The 19,199-nt window shown below is 39.5% G+C and overlaps 1 protein-coding gene across 2 annotated transcripts in view; it reads right to left on the bottom strand.

Moving 5' to 3' along the window:
• PIGU (phosphatidylinositol glycan anchor biosynthesis class U) overlaps window positions 1-19,199 on the bottom strand; it is a 111,909-nt gene that overhangs the window by 77,915 nt on the left and 14,795 nt on the right. For both annotated transcript variants that reach the window (XM_036245231.1, XM_036245232.1), the window contains exons 3-4: window positions 8,213-8,272; window positions 7,004-7,066 (exon numbers count right to left, since the gene is read on the bottom strand). In XM_036245231.1, the coding sequence (XP_036101124.1) occupies window positions 7,004-7,066; window positions 8,213-8,272 (123 nt within the window). The remainder of the gene's footprint in view (window positions 1-7,003; window positions 7,067-8,212; window positions 8,273-19,199) is intronic.

Here is a 19,199-nt window from a genome sequence, read left to right as displayed (position 1 = left end):
ATGTTTCTCTCTTTCTCTCTTCCTCTTTCTCCCTCCCACTCTATCTGAACAAAGAATGGAAGAGTGTCCTCGGGTGAGGATAAAAAAAAAAATTCTTAAGTTAAAAAAATAGTTTAAAAAGCCATCTTTCAGTTCAAAAGAAAACCAAAGGGTCATCATAGGAATACAGGTAACTCTAGATTTATTGTATAATTTAAGGCAGAGGCATAATCAGAAAACCTGAACAAACCTCAAAAACCTCCCTTTGATCATCTCTGAGAGTCCAAGTTAAGCGGTGGGAATTATCATCAATAACATTTATGCTGCCATTCACAGGTGGGATTGTTTAATTAAAAAGACAAAATATAGCCCTGGCCGGTTTTGCTCAGTGGTTAGAGCATCAGCCTGCTGTCCAAAGAGACCCAAGTTCAGTTCCCAAACTGTACCTAGGTTGCAGTTTGTCCCTGGCGCTGGTTGGTTGTGCGGGTGGCAGCCACTCGATGTGTCCCTTTCACATCAATGTTTCTCTCTTCCTCTCTCTCCCTCCCACTCTGTCTGAACAAAAAATGGAAAAATATCCTCAGGTGAAGATAAAATAATAAATAAATAAAAAGACAAAATATAAACTAAAGTGCTCTTATCAGAGAAAAGGTGGCTGGCTCAGCAAACAGAGCACTTAGTGAGGACAGCTGCAATAGCAGTGGTAGAAGGACAGAGGCCCCACTAGCTAAGGATTCTGGAGTACTACTGCACAAAAAAGGCCACCTGAAGGGTATGAGATCCACAAAGAAGGCTGCTAAAAGGAAACACAAGGAGTTCATGCAGGAGCAGCAAGAGAAACAGGGTGGAATGTAGACCCATTTCCCAGGCCGGAAGCTAGCCAGCAGGACTACAGTCAGAGATGGAGGCAGCTAAACAGAGATGTGCCGACCTTGGGCAAAGATGACACTGTGCCAACAATGAAAGAAAAGTACTTCCTTGTACCCCAACCTTCCAAAACACTTTAAAACAGAAAGATTTTATGAAAGGAGAGAATGGCAGTCAGGCTAGGAGTCCCTAGATTCTTTGCTACCTCTCTTTCTGTCTTCCCCAGTACTACCAGCACAGCTGCCATTATGCCTGGCTTTATCGACCCAATATTGACTCAGCTCTCCTAAACATAGACAAAATTTATTTAAAAAATCTTCACTGGCCCTGGCCAGTTTGGCTCAGTGGTTGGAGCGTCGGCCTGTGGTCTGGAGAGACCCAGGTTCAGTTCCCGCTGAGGGCAGGTGCCTCGGTTGCAGTTTGTCCCCGGCCCTGGTTGGTCGTGTGGATAGCGGCCACTCAATGTGTCCCTTTCACGTCGATGTTTCTCTCTTTCTCTCTCTCTCTTCCTCTCTCTCCCTCCCACTCTATCTGTACAAAAAATGGAAAAATGTCCTCGGGTGAGGATAAAAAAAAAAAAAAAAATCCTCACTGCATCCAGTTAGAGACAAGCAAGTGGTTAAGAATCTAAGGAAAATTAAACACACACATAAACCAAGAAAATATTAGAAATATAAAAATAAATGACATTGAGATATGACATGCTGGGACCTGGAGAGTATTATGCTAAGCGAAATAAGCCAATCAGAAAAAGACAAATACCACATGATCTCACTTATTTGTGGAACATAATGAACAAAATAAGCTGATGAACAAAATAGACCTAGAATAGAAAGGAGTATGGTTCATGCCCTGGCCGGTTTGGCTCAACGGTTAGAGCATCGACCTGCGGTCCTGAGAGACCCGGGTTCGGTTCCCGCTAAGGGCGCGTGCCTCGGTTGCAGTTTGTCCCCGGCCCTGGTCGGTCGTGCGGGTGGCAACCACTCGATGTGTTCCTTTCACGTCGATGTTTCTCTCTCTCTCTCAGTTCCTCTCTCTCCCTCCCACTCTACCTGAACAAAAAGATGGGAAAATGTCCTCGAGTGAGGATAAAAAAAAAAAAGAAAGGAGTATGGTTCAGACTGACAAACCTCAGAGGAGGGGTGCGGTGGGGAGGGATGAGATAAACCAAAGAACTTATATGCATAACCAATGGACATAGACAACAATTCTGGGGTGGGGGGGATAGGGAGGAGGGTATCTAGGGGAAAAGGAGAAACATTTATAACAAAAATAAATAAATTAATTAATTAATATAAATAAATAAAATAAATGACATTAAGAAATGCAATTTAGCCCTGGCCAGTTTGGCTCAGCGGTTAGAGCATCGGCCTGTGGTCCAAAGAGACCTGGGTTCGGTTCCCACTAAGGGTGTGTACCTCAGTTGCAGTTTGTCCCCTGCCCTGGTTGGTCGTGCAGGTGGCAGCCACTCGATGTGTCCCTTTCACATCGATGTTTCTCTTTCTCTCCCTCCCTCTCTATCTGAACAAAAAAATGGAAAAAAATGTCCTTGGGTGAGGATAAAAAAAAAAAGAAATGCAATTTAAAACCCAAAGGCAACCCAGCTGGTGTGGCTCAGTGGTTGAGCATCAACTCATGGACCAAAAGGTCACCTGTTGAATTCCCGGTCAGAGCACATGCCCAGGTTATGGGCTTGATCTCCAGTAGGGAGTGTTTAGGAGGCAGCCAATGGCGGTTTCTCATCGATGTTTCTATCTCTCTCTGCTTCTCCCTTCCTCTCTCTCTAAAATCAATAAAAACACATTTTTTAAAAATTTAAAAAAACCTAAAGGCAAGTATTTCTAGATATATTCAGTAGCCTTGACAATGATGAGATTTAAAGCTATCATCGGAGAGATTAAAAGTGACCTAAAGGGTAATTACCTGTATCTGTTATCTTTGTGATCATTCTTTTTTTTTAAAGAATAGTTTATTGATTTTTATAGACAGAGAGGAAGGGAGAAAGAGAGAAACATCAATGTTTGAGTGAAACACTAGTCCACTACCTCCTGCATGCCCCCTACCGGGTATCAAGTCCAAAACCGGCCAGGGAACCTCTGTGATCATTAATCAGCTTGTACACCAATGCTTGTACTCTTTTCCATATGTGTGTTATATTTCAGTAAAAATTTTTAAATTAAAAACAGCCCTGGCCAGTTTGGCTCAGCGGTTAGAGCATCGGCCCGTGGACCAGATAGTCCTGGGTTTGGCACGTACCTCAGTTGCAGTTTGTCCCCAGCCCCAGTTGGGGTAGTGTGGGTGGCAGCCACTCGATGTGTCTCTCTCACATTGATGTTTCTCTCTCTCTCTTTCGCCCTCTCTCTCTCCCACTCTATCTGAAGATAAATGCAAAAGTGTCCTCGGGTGAGAATAAAAAATAAAAATTAAAAAAAACAAAAACAAAAAAAACCCCAAAATCTCTAGGGTGCAGTTTTCCTTCCTTTCTTTCCTTGTTCACTCCTCCATGCAGCTCTTTCATGCCCCTCACAAGATTTGATTTTGCAAGGATGTACTTCCCCTACTTCAAACAACTGGTCACAATCAATCAGCACTCATATTCTACAGATTAACAGTTGAAGATGGGGTGGGGATGGAGTCCCCCCTCTCTGCATCAGTTTTCTGGGATGCATTTTGGGTATAGACACAGCTTCATTACCAGGGATTAAAAAAAAAGTCTCAAATCCCAGCAAGACTAAAATGCTTCGACTATATGATATGGGCCCATTCTGAAAAAGTGGGGAAGATATGGAGGAAGATATGTGCTGATAGTCTATCCAAACCAACAACACTTTTAGTATCATCAAAATCTACCATTTAGAATTAATTAATTTGGGAAACAGTGTAAATGAAATTCTCATTCTGACCAAGAAACCAATTGTTCCAATAGGCTGAATTCTGAGGATAGAGAAACAAAAGTATTCCAAATTTTAACTCCATGTCATTGATAAAAGAATGTCTTGGTGTGCTAAAAAACAAGGCATTGACAACAGCTTATTTGGTTTTCTGTCTCTCTCTTTAAATCACGTAAAGCAAAAATACACACAAATTTATATGTTTCCACATAAATTCATAAATAACTAAGAAATGAATTAAGAATTATTGGTGCTCTAAATTAAAGGATGTCTCTCCTGTTGACACTTAGTCTGACTTTGTTAAAAAACTAATTGAAAACTAGTTTCATTACTTCCCCATAAGCTTCTCCCCTCATTAAAAATTGTTTTAACTGGAATATATGTGTGGTGTTTTTATGACAGTTAAACAGAAAAAAAAGAATATATATGATGTTAGCATCTCTAATCAACTTTCTTTTTTTAAAAAAAAATTGGGCACGATGGAGGAAAGAGAAGAGAGAGGAGGGAGAAAGGGAAGGAGAGAAAGTCAACTTTCATGAACACCATCTCAGTTTGACATTTTGGTTGAAAACATCTGGCTGATTGTGTTCTTAAATGAAAGCTACCAATCCTCCCTTAGATATTCATCTCTCTCTCTCTCTCTCTCTCTCTCTCTCTCACACACACACACACACACACACTGGTGGGTACAGGCATGGACCTATGTTTTTCCTCTAGTCTGTTACATTGATACATTTCAAACTACAGAAAAGTTGAAAACAATTTCAATGAAACACCTAGATCCACCAACTGTTAACATTTTTTGTTTCTTTCTTTCTTTTTTTTTTTTTTTTTTATATTTTTTTATTTTTTATCCTCACCAGAGGATATTTTTCCATTTTTTGTACAGATAGAGTGGGAGGGAGAGAGAGGAAGGGGGAGAGAGAGAGAAACATCGACGTGAAGGGACACATCGAGTGGCTGCCACCCACACGACCAACCAGGGCCGGGGACAAACTGCAACCGAGGTACGTGCCCTTAGCAGGAACCGAACCTGGGTCTCTCCGGACCGCAGGCCGACGCTCTAACCGCTGAGCCAAACTGGCCAGGGCTCTTTCTTTTTTTTTTTAATCCTCATCCAAGAACATGCTTGGGGGGGAGGAACACATCAACCGGTTGCCTTCTGCATGCACCCTAACTGGGAATCAAACTGGCAACCGTTCGGTGCACAGGTCAATGCTCAACCAACTGAGCCACTCCAGCTGGGCAACTGTTAACATTTTGCCACATTTCTTTTATTTCTCTATACACACACAAACACACAGACGTGCACAATTTTTTTCTGAATCATTTGAAAGTAAGCTGCGGGTATCATCACCCTTTACCCCTAATATTTTAGCATATAACCTCAAAGAACAAAGATTATGGTTTACATATACAATTTATTTTGGAGAAGAAAATAACCACTGCTAATTGTCTTTGAATTCCTATGTTTATGAATCTCATGCCCAGTTATATTATCTCTGGCTTCCAGGGAATCTTGTTAAAGCATTTCATCTTAGCCCCTAAAATATTTTGTTTTCCAGCTTTCTTGAAATAGAGTTGACATATAACATTGTGTAAGTTTAAGGTATACAATACAATGATTTGATATATATATATATATATACACACACACACACACACATATATATACATATACACACACACAGGGTGGGCAAAAGTAGGTTTACAGTTTTGAGTACACGAAACCAGAGTTTATTCCTGTATTATTATTTATTAATTATTGTATTGTTTTCTATATGAACAACTGTAAACCTACTTTTGCCCACTCATGTATATTGCAAAATGATTACCACAATAAGGTTAATTAACACCTTACATAATTATGTTCTTTTATTTTTTGTAGTGAGAGCATTTAAGGTCTACTCTCTTAGCAACTTTCAAGTATACAATACAATATTGTTAACTAGTGTCTCTATGCTACAGGTATATTAGCTTCCCTAGAAGTTACTCATTTTATGACTAAAAGTTTGTACCCTTTGACCAACAAGCCCCTTTACCCACCACCAGCCCCTGACAACCACCAATCTAATCTTCTGTTTCTATGAGTTTGGCCTTTTTTAGATTCCACATATAAGTAAAATCATACAGTATTTGCCTTTCTCCGTCTGGCTTATTTCACTTAGCATCCATGTAGTCACAAATGCTCCATTAGTTTAAGATATATACTCCCTGCTCTTAGTGGTACTAAGTCTGTAAAATGTAGTTCTTAATCATTTAGGGAAGGAATTAAGGACTCTTTGAGCACTGACAACAACTATGGACTCTCTACATGAAAAAAATAACATTATGCACATACATATACAATTTTTCATACCATCTCAAGGGTTTTATAGACCTACTAATGTACCCCAAGTAAAGAACCCTCAATCTAGATATTTTAACAGTCTCTTTGAGGTCTAAAATTCTAGAATTCACCAGCTTTATTTATTACTAATGACCAGTGCTACAGAAAGGCAGACTGCTATTTCTGGTTCTACTACTTGGTACCAGAAGTGAGAATGAACCACAAACACACAACACTAATGGGATACAGCCTTCTCTCCCCCACTCCTCCCACCCCCACCCCCATCTAAATCTTCTCAGTGGCTCCCAGCCAATCAAGGAGGACTACAGCCAACTTTTTAAATAACTACATAGATAATACACATGGTTAATCTACTAACTCTCTCAGAACCAAGAAAAATTAAAATGGTCCCACTATACAATTCTCTTTGGCTATTACATATGGATTACAACTAAAGTTTGTACATCAAGACTTTCAACAGGTGTTTTACATGCCAAGTTTCCCAATTAAGATTGCTGTCTGTAGGGAAATAGAAACTACACTGGGAATTCAATTTTACCTCAGGCATAACACAGTTAGTTAAAAGCTGTATTAATTTTCCTTTGTTAAAAAAAGCCAAAAATCTGGTGAAAGGAATGGAGTATCTTCAAGGGTCCTCATTAATATAATTGTAGTTCAATTCCAATTGCTTCAAAAAGTCCGAACTGGCACAGGTGAGAGGATATTAAGCTACAATAGATTAAGTGTATCTAATAGCAAAGCTGTCTTGTTTGTTTTTCCAGGGCTGGCTGAACAAGCCAGAAGCTTCACTCCCACTTCTTAGTATTTTAAAATAGTTGGATCCTTAAGTACATGCATGACCTTTGATTCTTTATAATAACAGAGACCAGTATGTTACCAAATTCCACTAGTTTTGTCCAACCCACTGACTACTCACCACAACTTTATTGAAGTCCTGGACTGCAAAATACAGGGCAATGGCAGTGAGTGCATCAGTTATCTGTCAAGAGAAAGAGAAATAACAGGAAATGAACCCAACTAGCGTAGGAGTAATGGAATGTTGCCAGGCCCTTAAGTTTCTGGATGGTGGTAGACTATCCAGTACTGACTTCTTACAGTCAGGTAGAACCTCAGCCTTCACTTTGACTACCTAAAGATAATGCCTTTTCAGAGAGATACAACTGGAAAACCTGCTCTGTAATTGCAAGTTACCAAGTTTTCTGTAAAGTGGGAATACTGTCCACTGCTTTGTAGACCTGATGTATGTCAAGTGCCTAGCACATACTAAGTCCTCAATAAAGAGTAGCCATTATAATTATTAAGGAAGACTTCAGTGGACCTCCTACTTTATCCAGATTTTCAACCTTAGATTAGGCAAGTGTTTCAAACTACTATGCCCTATCGTCTCAATTTCTTGGCCCTGAAAGTCTTGTTAGACCTATGTCCTGTGATATACTCTCTTGGCAGAATGCTTAGGAAACTGAGGATGCCCTTAACACTGGCACCATAATGAAAGCAAATCACAGAATCTTGGAGCTAGAAAATATAAGGCTACATAGTTCACATATCAAAATTTTAAAAGTATAAGAAATTGGAACTGGTCAGATGTCATAAACTATTCTTCATACTTCCATAATACAATTGACCTTGTACAACCTGGGTTTGAACTGCACAGATCAACTTATATACTGATATTTTTCAGTAAATATCTGTACTGTTTTCCTTCCAGGATTGGGAGTCCACAGATGTGGAGGGCCAACTATATGCGTTGATCCACACCATTTTATATATGGAACTTGGGCATCCAAGGGTTTTTTGGTATCCATGGGATGGCAGAGGGTGGGGTGGGAAGTGTCCTGGAACCAATGCCTCTGGATACCGAGGGACAACTTAAGTTTTGGGGGGAGTCAAAAGTTATGCATGAATTTTCAACTGCATGGGGCGGGGATTGGCACCCCTAACCCCATGTTGTTCAAGGGTCACACTATAATTACAGTTTCATCAATTCAAACTAAAAATAAGGTTTTTGCTTTTATATCCTAAGAAACTCCTGAGCTCCTGAAATAGATTTTTTTCTTAAAAACAAGATTAAAGAAAATATAATTTAAAATAAATACATAATGATTTTATGTGGAAGGTTGCTTACCATAAATACCAATTCAGCATAGTCAATCAGGAAATGAAAGAGGTATATTATTAAAGGAGTCTGCAGGAGAAAAACAAACAAGCAAGCAATTAATCTAAATGTTACTATTATCAGTTTTCATAGTAGGAGTGGGGTTAGAAGCTATCCTGTCAGCAACAATGTCTTTCTTTCCTAGAATATTATTCTACGCCAGCTGGCCAGTGTACATATGAGGGAAAATAATTTTGTATCACTGGATCATTTTGTGCCACTGGGATTATTTGCTGAATTGAGTAAAAAGAATAAACAAAATCCAACATGTTAAATATCTGTTTAAAAAGTGTTAACACACTAGCCCTGGCCGGTTTGGTTCAGGGGTTGGAGCATCGGCCCAGGGACCAATGAGTCACCGGTTCACTTCCGGTCAAGAGCATGTGCCTCGGTTGCAGTTCGTCCCCAGCCCTGGTCAGGTCCTGCAGGAGGCAACCAGTCCATGTGTCCCTCTGGCATCGATGTTTCTCTCTCTCTCCTTCCCTCCCACTCTATCTGAATATAGATAGAAAAGTGTCCTCAGGTGAGGATTAAAAAAAAATAAGTGTTAACACACTAAAGGTATAAGGTGAACTTTAGTTCTAAGACATATAATAATAGCCAAGGGAAACTCTGTAGTGGACCAAAATTGCTGAACTCATTATACAAATTGGGAAATGTTTTTCCTTTCTTCTGTTCTTTGATTTGTGTTATTTCCTCTTAAAGAACTGAGAAAATTCATTCACTGTGAAGCCATCACAACCTGGGTTTTCTTTGAGAGAAGATTTTTAATTACATACTCAAGACTGACACAGATTCAATTTCTTTCAAAGATAAAACACAATTCAAATGTTATTTTTTCTTTGCCAGTTTAGGAAAATTGTGGTTTTACAGAAACTTGTCCATTTCATCTAAACTTTCAAATTTTTTGGCACAAAGTTGTTCACAATATTTTACTTTATAGTATCTGTAAGAACTATAAATGATGTTCCTTTTTCATTCCCAATATTGGTAATTTGTACCTTCTCTTTTTCATCTTAACATATTTTGTCAAAGATTTCTTAACTTTATTAGTCTTTCAAAGAATCAACTTTGGTTCTGGCTGGTGTGGCTCAGCTAGTTGGAGTGTCACCCCTACACCAAAAGGTTGTGGGTTCAATTCCCCATCAGGGCACAGACCCAGGTTTTGGGTTCAATCCCTGGTTGGGGCGCATACAAGCAGCAACTGATCAATGTTTCTCTCTCTCTCTTCCTCTAAAAGTCAATAAAAAACATATCCTCGGGTAAGGATTTAAAAAAAAGAACCAACTTCAGGTATGCTGATTACTATACTTTTGTTTTCTATTTCATTAATTTCTTTATTGATTGATTTTAGAGCAAGAGAGGAAGGGAGAAAGAGAGAGAGAGAGACATCGATTTGTTGTTCCACTTGTTTATGTATTTATTGGTTATTTCTTGCATATGTCCCGACATGTGACTGAACTCACAACCTTGGTGTACTGGGATGATGTTCTAACCAATGGAGCTACTTGGCCAGGGCTTTATCAATTTTCATTTGCTTGCAAATACCTTATTTTGCCTTCATTTCTGAGAGATATTTTCACTTAGTACAGAGTTCTATGTTGGCAGATATTTTCTTTCAGCATTATATAAACATAACTCTCCTTTGTCTTCTGGATTCCACCACTTTTGTTGAAAAGTTAGTTTCCATTTTACTGTTCTTTTTTCTTTCTTTTAATCCTTACATGAGGACATTTTTGCATTTATATTCAGATAGAGCAGGAGGGAGAGAAGGAGGGGGGGGAGAGAGAGAAACATCGATGTGAGAGAGACACATCAACTGGTTGCCACCCACACAACCCCAACTGGGGCCAGGGACAAACTGCAACTGAGGTATGTGCCCTTAGCAGGAACCGAACCTGGGTCTCTCTGGTCCACAAGCTGATGCTCTAACCGCTGAGCCAAACCAGCCAGGGCCATTTTATTGTTCTTTAAAGATAATATCTACTTTGGCTGCTTTTAATTTGTTGGTTTGGAGCAATTTTTTATTTTTTATGTTATCCTTTGAATTTATCCTGCTTTAGTTTATAGAGCTTTTGAATGAAAATCTTTAAAAAAGATTGAAAAACATTTTAGCTGCTAATCTCCTCAAATAGTTTTTTGCCTCCTTCTGTCTCTTTTCCCATTCTGGAACTCCATTTGTATGTGTGTTAAACCATTTTTACTGTCTCATAGAGTTTTGTTTTTTGTTTTTTTTTTCCTATCCTCGTCTCTCCAAGTTTCAATCTAAATATTTTCTACAGACCTATCTTCCAGATCACTCATCCTCTCTTTAATAGCATAATCTGCTATTAAACTTGCCTATTGTAGTCTTAATTTGTTATTGTTTTCCAATTCTAGAATTTCCATTTGATTAATTTTTATATATTACAGTTCCCTGGTGAAATTATCTGTCATCTCTTGTTTGAACATATTAATCATTGCTCACAGTTATCTTTTAAAATCCAAAGTTGATAACTCAATACCTAGATCACCTGTGAATCTGGTGTTTTGTTGTTGTTGTTGTTGTTGTTTTAAGGGAAGGAAGACAGATGGAAGGAAAAAGGGTGGTTCTGCATCCTCACTGCTGTACCCAAGAGCTGCACCCTGGCTGGCTTGGCATAAGGTGAGCCATCTCACATTCTGGGGCTGGGAGGCCGGAACCAAGGTGTTGTTGGCGGTGGAGAAATGGCACCCGGTGTTAACCTCAGTTCAACAACTGCAGTTTCTGAGTTCTGGCTAAGAGAATTCAGAGCCAAGACTCAGCTTAGAAAAGGTTTATTTGGAAAGTCACAGAGGTAGAAGAGAGCCGCAGAAGAGGGCCAAGGAAACAAGTTGCAGCAAAAGAAGGGCCCCTGGAGCTCAGGGAGACAGAGAGGGAGAAGGGGGGAGGGAGGGAGGAAGGGAGGAGAGATTCCCAATGCTCCAGAGAGAGCGAGCCTAGGAAAGGGGGTGGGGAGGTGAGGAAAGGTGCGGGTGCTCCATAGAGAGAGCCCACATGTGAATCTGTTTTTATTGCCTTTTTTTTCCTTGTTACTTATTATGCTTGGTAATTTCTGACTGAATGATAGACATTTGTGTATGAAAAATTGCAGAGATTCTAGATGAGACAATTTTCCTTCAGAGAGGATTTCTTTAAGCTTTGGCAAGCAATTAGAAAGAATTATATCACATTAATCTAATTCTGGATTTAGTCTTTGTAAAACTAGTCTATGATACAGTTTACCCTTCTTCCTCGAATGTAGTCTTTCAGAGATCCCAAATGAAAGCCAAGTCCTCTTCCAGAGCCCTGTCACATCGGTTTGCCACGTACTCAAATTTGTATTTCCCAAGTACTGTAAGATTGTCAATAGTTCCTTAACCTTTTACTAGCCAATTTCTGTTTTGTTTTTCTGCCTCTCAGCCTGTGCCTTTTACAAATTGGTAAATGCACCAAGGAAAAAGCAGTTCATAATGTCAGTCTCACTTTTTGTACTTTCTCCTCTGAGACCTCAGCCTCTTAAATCCTGGCTATCTTGGTACTTTCCAATACCTTCAAACAGATGGTTTTTTTGTATTCATCCTGCTTTTCTAATTGTTCTAGGGAGGAGGCTTGGTCTGCTACTATAAGCCAGTTCACCAATCCACCAGAACCATAGGAAAGTGCATGACTTGGTTTTAGTGAGCCCATGCTGGTGAGTCTTCCCAACCCCAACCACACACAAAAATGTGTCCTAGAATATTGTGAAAGTCATCAACAGGCTTTTTAGTGAGAACAAGCTAGTGTGGTAGAAAAAAGCAAGGCTTTGGAGTGTACCTTTGGCAAGTTGTTTTCCCTTCTGAGCCTTAGTTTCCTCAGCTATAAAATAAGAATAATGACCTATTTCACAGGGTTCTTGGGAGGATGAAGTGGTAATGTGCACAAAGTACTCAGCATAGAGTAAACCTCAATATATTAGCTATCTGAGATCAATTTTTTACCTCTTTTTGAAAACAAGGACATCAGCTTTGCCTTTAAAAGTTCTAAAAGAATTAAGCTTTTACAACTATCTACTAATGGATTTGTTCCCCCCCCCCCCATTTATCTGTTAGTAAAAAGTAGTAACTTGATATTTATATTACCAATAGCCTCCTTTCAAAGTGTTTTGATGCTTCAGATAGTCTAGAATGGCTCTAAACCAGTCTCAGAAATATCAGAACAGTTCTCCAAAAGCCTATCAGTAAATGGGCTTGTTTCCATAGTGAACTAACATGTACGCAGTAGTTTAATTGCATATAATACTATTGTAGAGAAGCCTACACTAAGTATAATTTGTCTTTATGGTACATCTCCATTTGGGTGACCACTCCCAATCAGGGTAAAGTATACATGAATAAACTCACAATTTAACTATCAGTACTTAGCTAAATATAGAACATAAACACACATGTTGAAGGCAGTCATAAAAATCTAACCTGTGGTTGCTAAATTCCTTTCTTCTCTCCTGTACAGATTTTCCTTCTCCACTTTTCACCTATCCTTACCTTTCCCTAAGAACTAGATTTTAAAATCTGTTGAAGATGAAGAAACAATGCAAAGCAATGAACTTTCTTTTCAAAAGTGTTCTTTTCATTTGGCTTGACATAATTTTATTTCTTTATATTTTACTACTTAAAGATAATAAAATATAGCTGGCTCTAGATTTATGAATACCCAGCTTACAAGAAAATTAACCCATAATCAGGAATGAGAAGCAAAGGACTCTGAGTTTGAAGTTGTCCCCACTGTGTTCCTCCACCTATGATGGGTCCCATTCCTTCTTGCCTCCTCAAAGACAATGTTCATTCAATTATCATCTCATTCTTACATAATCAACTTTTTGATCCATAGGATTATTTCCATCAGTAACTTAATATGCAGATCTTCATATTTTAAAAGTCCTCATTGCCCTGGCCAGTTTGGCTCAGCAGTTGGAGTGTCAGCCCTCAGACCAGTGAGTCACCAGTTCCAATCCAGTTAAGGGCACATACCTCGGAGGCAACTGGTCTATATGTCTCTCTCACATCCATGTTTCTCTCTCTCTCTCCCTCCCTCCCACTCTCCTGAAGAAGAATGGAAAAATGTCCTTGGGTGAGGATTAAAAAAAAAAAGGCCCTGGCCGGTTTGGCTCAGCAGTAGAGCGTCAGCCTGGGGACCCAAGAGTTGTGGGTTTGATTCTGGTCAAGGGCACGTACCTCTGTTGCAGTTCAGTCTCCCGCCCTGGTTGGGGTCATGTGGGAGGCAACCAATCAATGTGTCTCTCTCACATCAATGATTCTCTTTCTCTCTATCTCTATCTCTGTCTCCCTACAGCCCCCATACTCTATCTAAAGATAAATGGAAAAATATCCTTAACTGAGGATTAAAAAAAAAAGTTTTCATAGGCATCTCCTTCTAGCTACCATACCATTTCTCTGCCCTCCTTTAGAGTAAAACTCCTCACAAAGTTTGTTACTGCCTCCATGTACTTCAATCAGTTTCTTGTCCTTATAGTCCACTGGAAATACTGTTGCCAAAGTCTTCAAAGGTCTCGATTTTGGCAAATTAATCATCAATATTCAGTCCAAATTTTCCCCATCTTGCAATAGCATTTGACATAGTTTTACTCCCTCCTTAAAGCACTTTCTTCAGCTGGCTTCCATTTACTACATTGTCTTAATTTTCCTTCTTTTCAGCTTTATTTGCTAGCTTCTCTTCCCCTTCCCAACCTTGATGTACTGGAGTGTTCCAGGTGTCTGTATTGTACTTAATGTAAATGTACTCCCTATGTGTCTTAGATATCTATTTCTGTGTAACAAATTATCCTAAAACTTGGCTTAAAATAACACACATTTAGCTCACCAGTGTGGCTCAGTGGTTGAGCATCAACCCATGCACCAAGAGGTTGCTTGTTCAATTCCCAGTCAGGGCACATGCCCAGGTTGTGGGCCAAATCTCCAATGAGGGGCATGCAGGAGGCGGCCAATCGATGTTCTCTCTCATTGATGTTTCTATCTCGCTCTCCCTCTCCCTTCCTCTCTCTCTCTCTCTCAAATTAATAAAGGAAAAAATTTAATAATAAAAAAAAACACACATTTATTATCTCACACAGTGTCTAAGAATCAGGAATCCAGGGGTGACTTTATTGGGTGGTTCTGGCACAGAGACCCTCATGAGGCTGCAGTCATTAAAGGGTTTTGAATATCTGCTTCTACGCTTACTCATTTGGCTGTTGACAGGAAGATTCAGTTCCTCATCACAAAGACCTCTCCATAATGTTGGCCATGACATGGCTTCCCCCAGAGCAAGTGATCCAAGAGAGTGAAAGTCTAAGATGGAAATTGAAGTGTCTTTTATAACCTAATCTAAGAGGTGGCCAATCCATGTTCTATCTCATCAATGTTTCTCTCTCTCTCCCTCTCCCTTCCTTACTCTCTGAAAATCAATAAAGAAAAAAAAAATTTATTTTAAGTCTCAGTGTTGCCCAGCCGATGTGGCTCAACGGACTGAGCATTGCCCCATGGACTGAGAGATCCCAGTTTGATTCCTGGTCAAGGCACATGCCTGGGTTGCAGGCTCGATCCCCAGTGGCGGTTGTGCAAGGGGCAGCCGATCTATGTTTCTCTCTCACATGAATGTTTCCACCTTTCTCTCCCTTCCTCTCTCTCTAAAAAATAAAACATATATTTTTAAAAAGTCTCGGTGTTTTTCGATCACAGTAAAAATAAAATCTACTTGCTATTGTGGACCACTGGGGTTGGCGAAGGATCTCAGGATGACTGGGTGAAAACTTGCTCTAAAAGGCACTGAGTAGTTTTGATTATACCTTAAGACCAAAAGGCCACTGCTAACTCATTGAAATCCTAGAATGAGATCCTCACCTCCACATTGACTACTCTACCTGAGAATCCACCTACCTGTTATCGATTGGGTTTACTACAAGGCCATGTGGTGAAAGCCAGCTTGGCACATGGCCTTGAGAAGCTTAATGTCCTGAAGATTCCTGTGCCAGAGGATAAATAAACTGGCCAGGTAGATAATAAAGATAAAAAAGATGTGAAAAGGCCCTGGTTGGTTTTGCTCAGTGGTTAGTGCATCGGCCCATGAACAAAAGAGTCCCGGGTTCAGTTCCGGTCAAGGGCTCGTACCTCAGTTGCAGTTCGATCCCCGGCACTGGTTGGGGGTCGTGCGAGAGGCAACCAATTGATGTGTCTCTCTCGCATCAATGTTTCTTCCTCTCTCTTTCTCTCTCCCTCCCTCCCACTCTACTTGAAAATCAATGGAAAAAATATCCTCGGGTGAGGATTTAAAAAAAAAAAAAAGTTGTGCTGAGTTTTTGTTTCTTTCAAAGGCTACGATTGAAGAATATGAAAGAGCTGGAGAACCTGAAGAACATAATTCCTTTTGATCAAATTACCATTGAGGATGTGAATGAAGTCTTCCCAGAAACCAAATTAGATAAGAAGTATCCCCAGCCAATTGAGAATTTATAAACTTGAGTCTGGGAGGAGGCTCTGGCCCTCCTATTACAAACTCTGGACATTAAAAATAATTATATATTAATTATTGTGTGGCTTAGGAGACTGAGCTTGGACTGAGAGGTCCCAGTTCGATTTCCAGTCAGGTCAAATGCCTGGTTGCAGCTCAATTCCCAGTAGGGGACATGCAGGAGGCAGCCAATTGATGTTATTCTCTCACATCAATGTTTCTATCTCTCTCTCTAAAAAATTATTAAGAACACTTAAAAATATCAAAAATAAATAGATATAAAATCAAAATTCTTAACCATGTCTATAAAAAGTCCTACATAATCTGGCCCCTAACTTCTCAAAATTTCTATTATTTTCCTCTTTGTTCATTCTGCCTTAACAGCACTGGCCATCTTTCTGCAATTCACAAATGCCAAGCCATTCCCAAATCAGGACCATCATATAGTTTGCTAGCTTCATTTAGATATCTATTCAAATTTCACTTCCTCAGAATGCCTTCCCTAAACACTACTTAAAACACTGACACATATATGACTGTCACTCTTTATCACTTTACCCACCTTTAATTTTCTATGTGTACTTACCACTTTACTGAAATCTCATTTTTTTTTTAACTTTAGCTTTATGGGGGAAAAATTAGTATAAAATAAACTACATATTTAAAGTGTACAATTTGATGAATGTTGACCTATGTATATACATACATGAAACCATCACCACAGTCAAGATAGTGAATATATCCACTATTCCCAAAAGTTTATCAATTTTATGTTCATCCCAAAGAAACAACTTTGTTTCAGTAATTTTCTACTGTTTTTCTGTTTCATTTTTTTCCCACTCAGATTTTTATTATTTCTTTTATTCTGCTTACTCTGAATTTATCTTCTTTTTGTAGTGTCTTGTTGTAGAACTAAGATCAATGATTTGAGACCTTTCTTTTCTCATATAGGCATTGAGCACTGTAAATTTCCCCTAAGTACTGCTTTAGTGACACCCCACATATTTTGATAGATTGTTTTCACTTTCTTTCTTTTTTTTGTTAATCCTCACCCGAGGATATTTTTTTTCCACTGACTTTTAAAGAGTGGAAGGTGGGGGGAGGGAAGGGGAGAGAAAAACACTGAAAGAAACATCAATGTGAGAGAAGACACATCAATTGGTTGCCTCTTGCACAAGCCCCAACCGGGGCTAAGGATCAAACTTACAACCCAGGTGTGTGCCCTTGATCAGGAATTGGACCCACAACCTTTGGGTGCACGGGTTGATACTCTAACCATTGAGCAACACAAGCTAGGGCTTTTCAATTTTTCATTCAATTCAAATAATGTCCCTTCTGACTTCTCCTTTAATTCATGGGTTATTTAGGGATGTTACTTCTTTTTCAAATATTTGGGGGTTTTCCAGATATCTTCTGATACCAATTTTTTATTTATTTCCACTGTGGCCAGAGAATATACTTTGCATGACTTCAATCATTTTAAATTTATTGAGTCTTGTTTTATGGCTCAGAATATGATCTATCTTGCAAATGTTCCACATACACTTAAAAAGATTATGTGTTTTGCTGTTGTTGGATAGAATGTTCTATAAATGTCAGTGAAGTCAAGGTGGTTGATAGTGTTGTTCAAGTCTTTTATATCTTTGTTGATTTTTAGGTCTGCTTGTCCTATTAATCACTGACAGGAATAATGAAATCTCTGACTGTAATTGTAAATTTGTCTATTTCTCCTTGTAGCTCTATCAGTCTTCACGTATTTCAAAACTCTGCCATTGAGTACGTAAACATTTAAAATTGCTATGTTGTCTTGATGAATTGACATCTTTATTGTGATGAAATGACCTTCCTTATCCCTGGTGATATTCTTTGCTCTGAAATGTTTCTTTTTTACAAACTCACTGTCTGTTTCTCTCAGAAATATAAGTACCATGAGGCTAGGGACTATACCTTATTCTGTATCCTTAGCACCTTGCTACATAGCTGGCATTTGGTTCATACTTAATAAATTTTATTAAAGGGAAGAGAGAAAGGAGGGAGAGATTGGAATACACATGCAGATATAGAGCTACACACTAGTATTAAAAAATAAGTGAAGAAAAGGTGCCAGTACTTGTTCTGAGGAGCATGTATTATAATGGGCAAAACGTGTACAGAGGCAATTTCAAGAGTGTGATAGGAGCCATGAAAAGGATAAGCACAAGATACTTTGCAAAATACAGGAGGAACACTGAACCTAGTCTAAGAACCTAAGCTAACATCAGAACAAAGAAACAACCACAAAAAGAGGTAAGAATGGCCCTCCATAAGGAGACAACGGCATGAACAAAGACACAGGTAATAGAGAATATGTTGCTGGAGCATAATTAAAGTATGTCAAGACTCTCCCAGGGGATTCCTATTCTGTCCTATTCTGCCCTGCCCTGGCCAGTTTGGCTCAGCGGTTGGAGCGTCGGCCTGCGGTCCGGAGAGACCCGGGTTCGGTTCCCGCTAAGGGCGCGTACTTCGGTTGCGGTTTGTCCCTGGCCCAGGTTGGTCGTGCGGGTGGCAGCCACTCGATGTGTCCCTTTCACGTCGATGTTTCTCTCTCTCTCCCTTCCTCTCTCTCCCTCCCACTCTATCTGTACAAAAAAATGGAAAAATATCCTCGGGTGAGGATAAAAAAAAAAAAAACACACTGCCCAAGGCCTACAGCACATTGAATGCTCATGGTTAATGGACTCCCCTTTGGTATGCCCATATAACCTGTTCCCAATAACTGAATCTCTTAAATTATTCCTAACTGGCCAGCTGGTATGGCTCAGTGCTTGAGCATCGACCCATGCACCAAGAGTCGCAGGTTCGATTCCGATCAGGGAACATGTCCGGGTTGTAGACTACATCCACAGTGGGGGCATGCAGGGGGTGGCCAATCGATGTTCTCTCTCATTGATGTTTCTATCTCTCTCTCCCTCTCCCGTCCTCTCTCTAAAATCCATAAAGAAAAAAATATTAAAAAAAAATTATTCCTAACCTATTTCTGCTAGTAGTTCTTGTTATTGTGGTTTGATTAGTAATACAAAGATAATGAAATATGAATGCAAAAGACAGTTATCACCATGAAAACCTAGTTGAATGCTTTAGAAACACTAGATAAAAGAAAAAAATTCTCAAAGTAGGCATGAGGGTGACACCTATAAAAATTGGGGATTAGCCTGGCAAGTGTGGCTTAGTGGATTGAGCATCCTCCCATGAACTGAGAGGTCCTGGTTCAATTCCCAGTCAGGGCACATGCCCAGATGGTGGGCTCAATCCCCAGTAGAACGTATGCAAGAGGTAGCCAATCAATATTTCTCTCTCACATCGATGCTTCTATCTCTCTCACCCTTCCTCTCTCTCTAAAAATTCAATAAAAACATATTTTTTTAAAAATTGGGGGTTAGCTCTGACTGGTTTGGCTCAGCGGTTACAGCATAAGCCTGTGGACCGAAGGGTACA

Source organism: Molossus molossus, unplaced genomic scaffold (genome assembly GCF_014108415.1).
Source record: "Molossus molossus isolate mMolMol1 unplaced genomic scaffold, mMolMol1.p scaffold_m16_p_6, whole genome shotgun sequence".
Lineage (NCBI taxonomy): Eukaryota > Metazoa > Chordata > Mammalia > Chiroptera > Molossidae > Molossus > Molossus molossus.
This window is presented reverse-complemented; position numbering and strand designations above follow the sequence as displayed.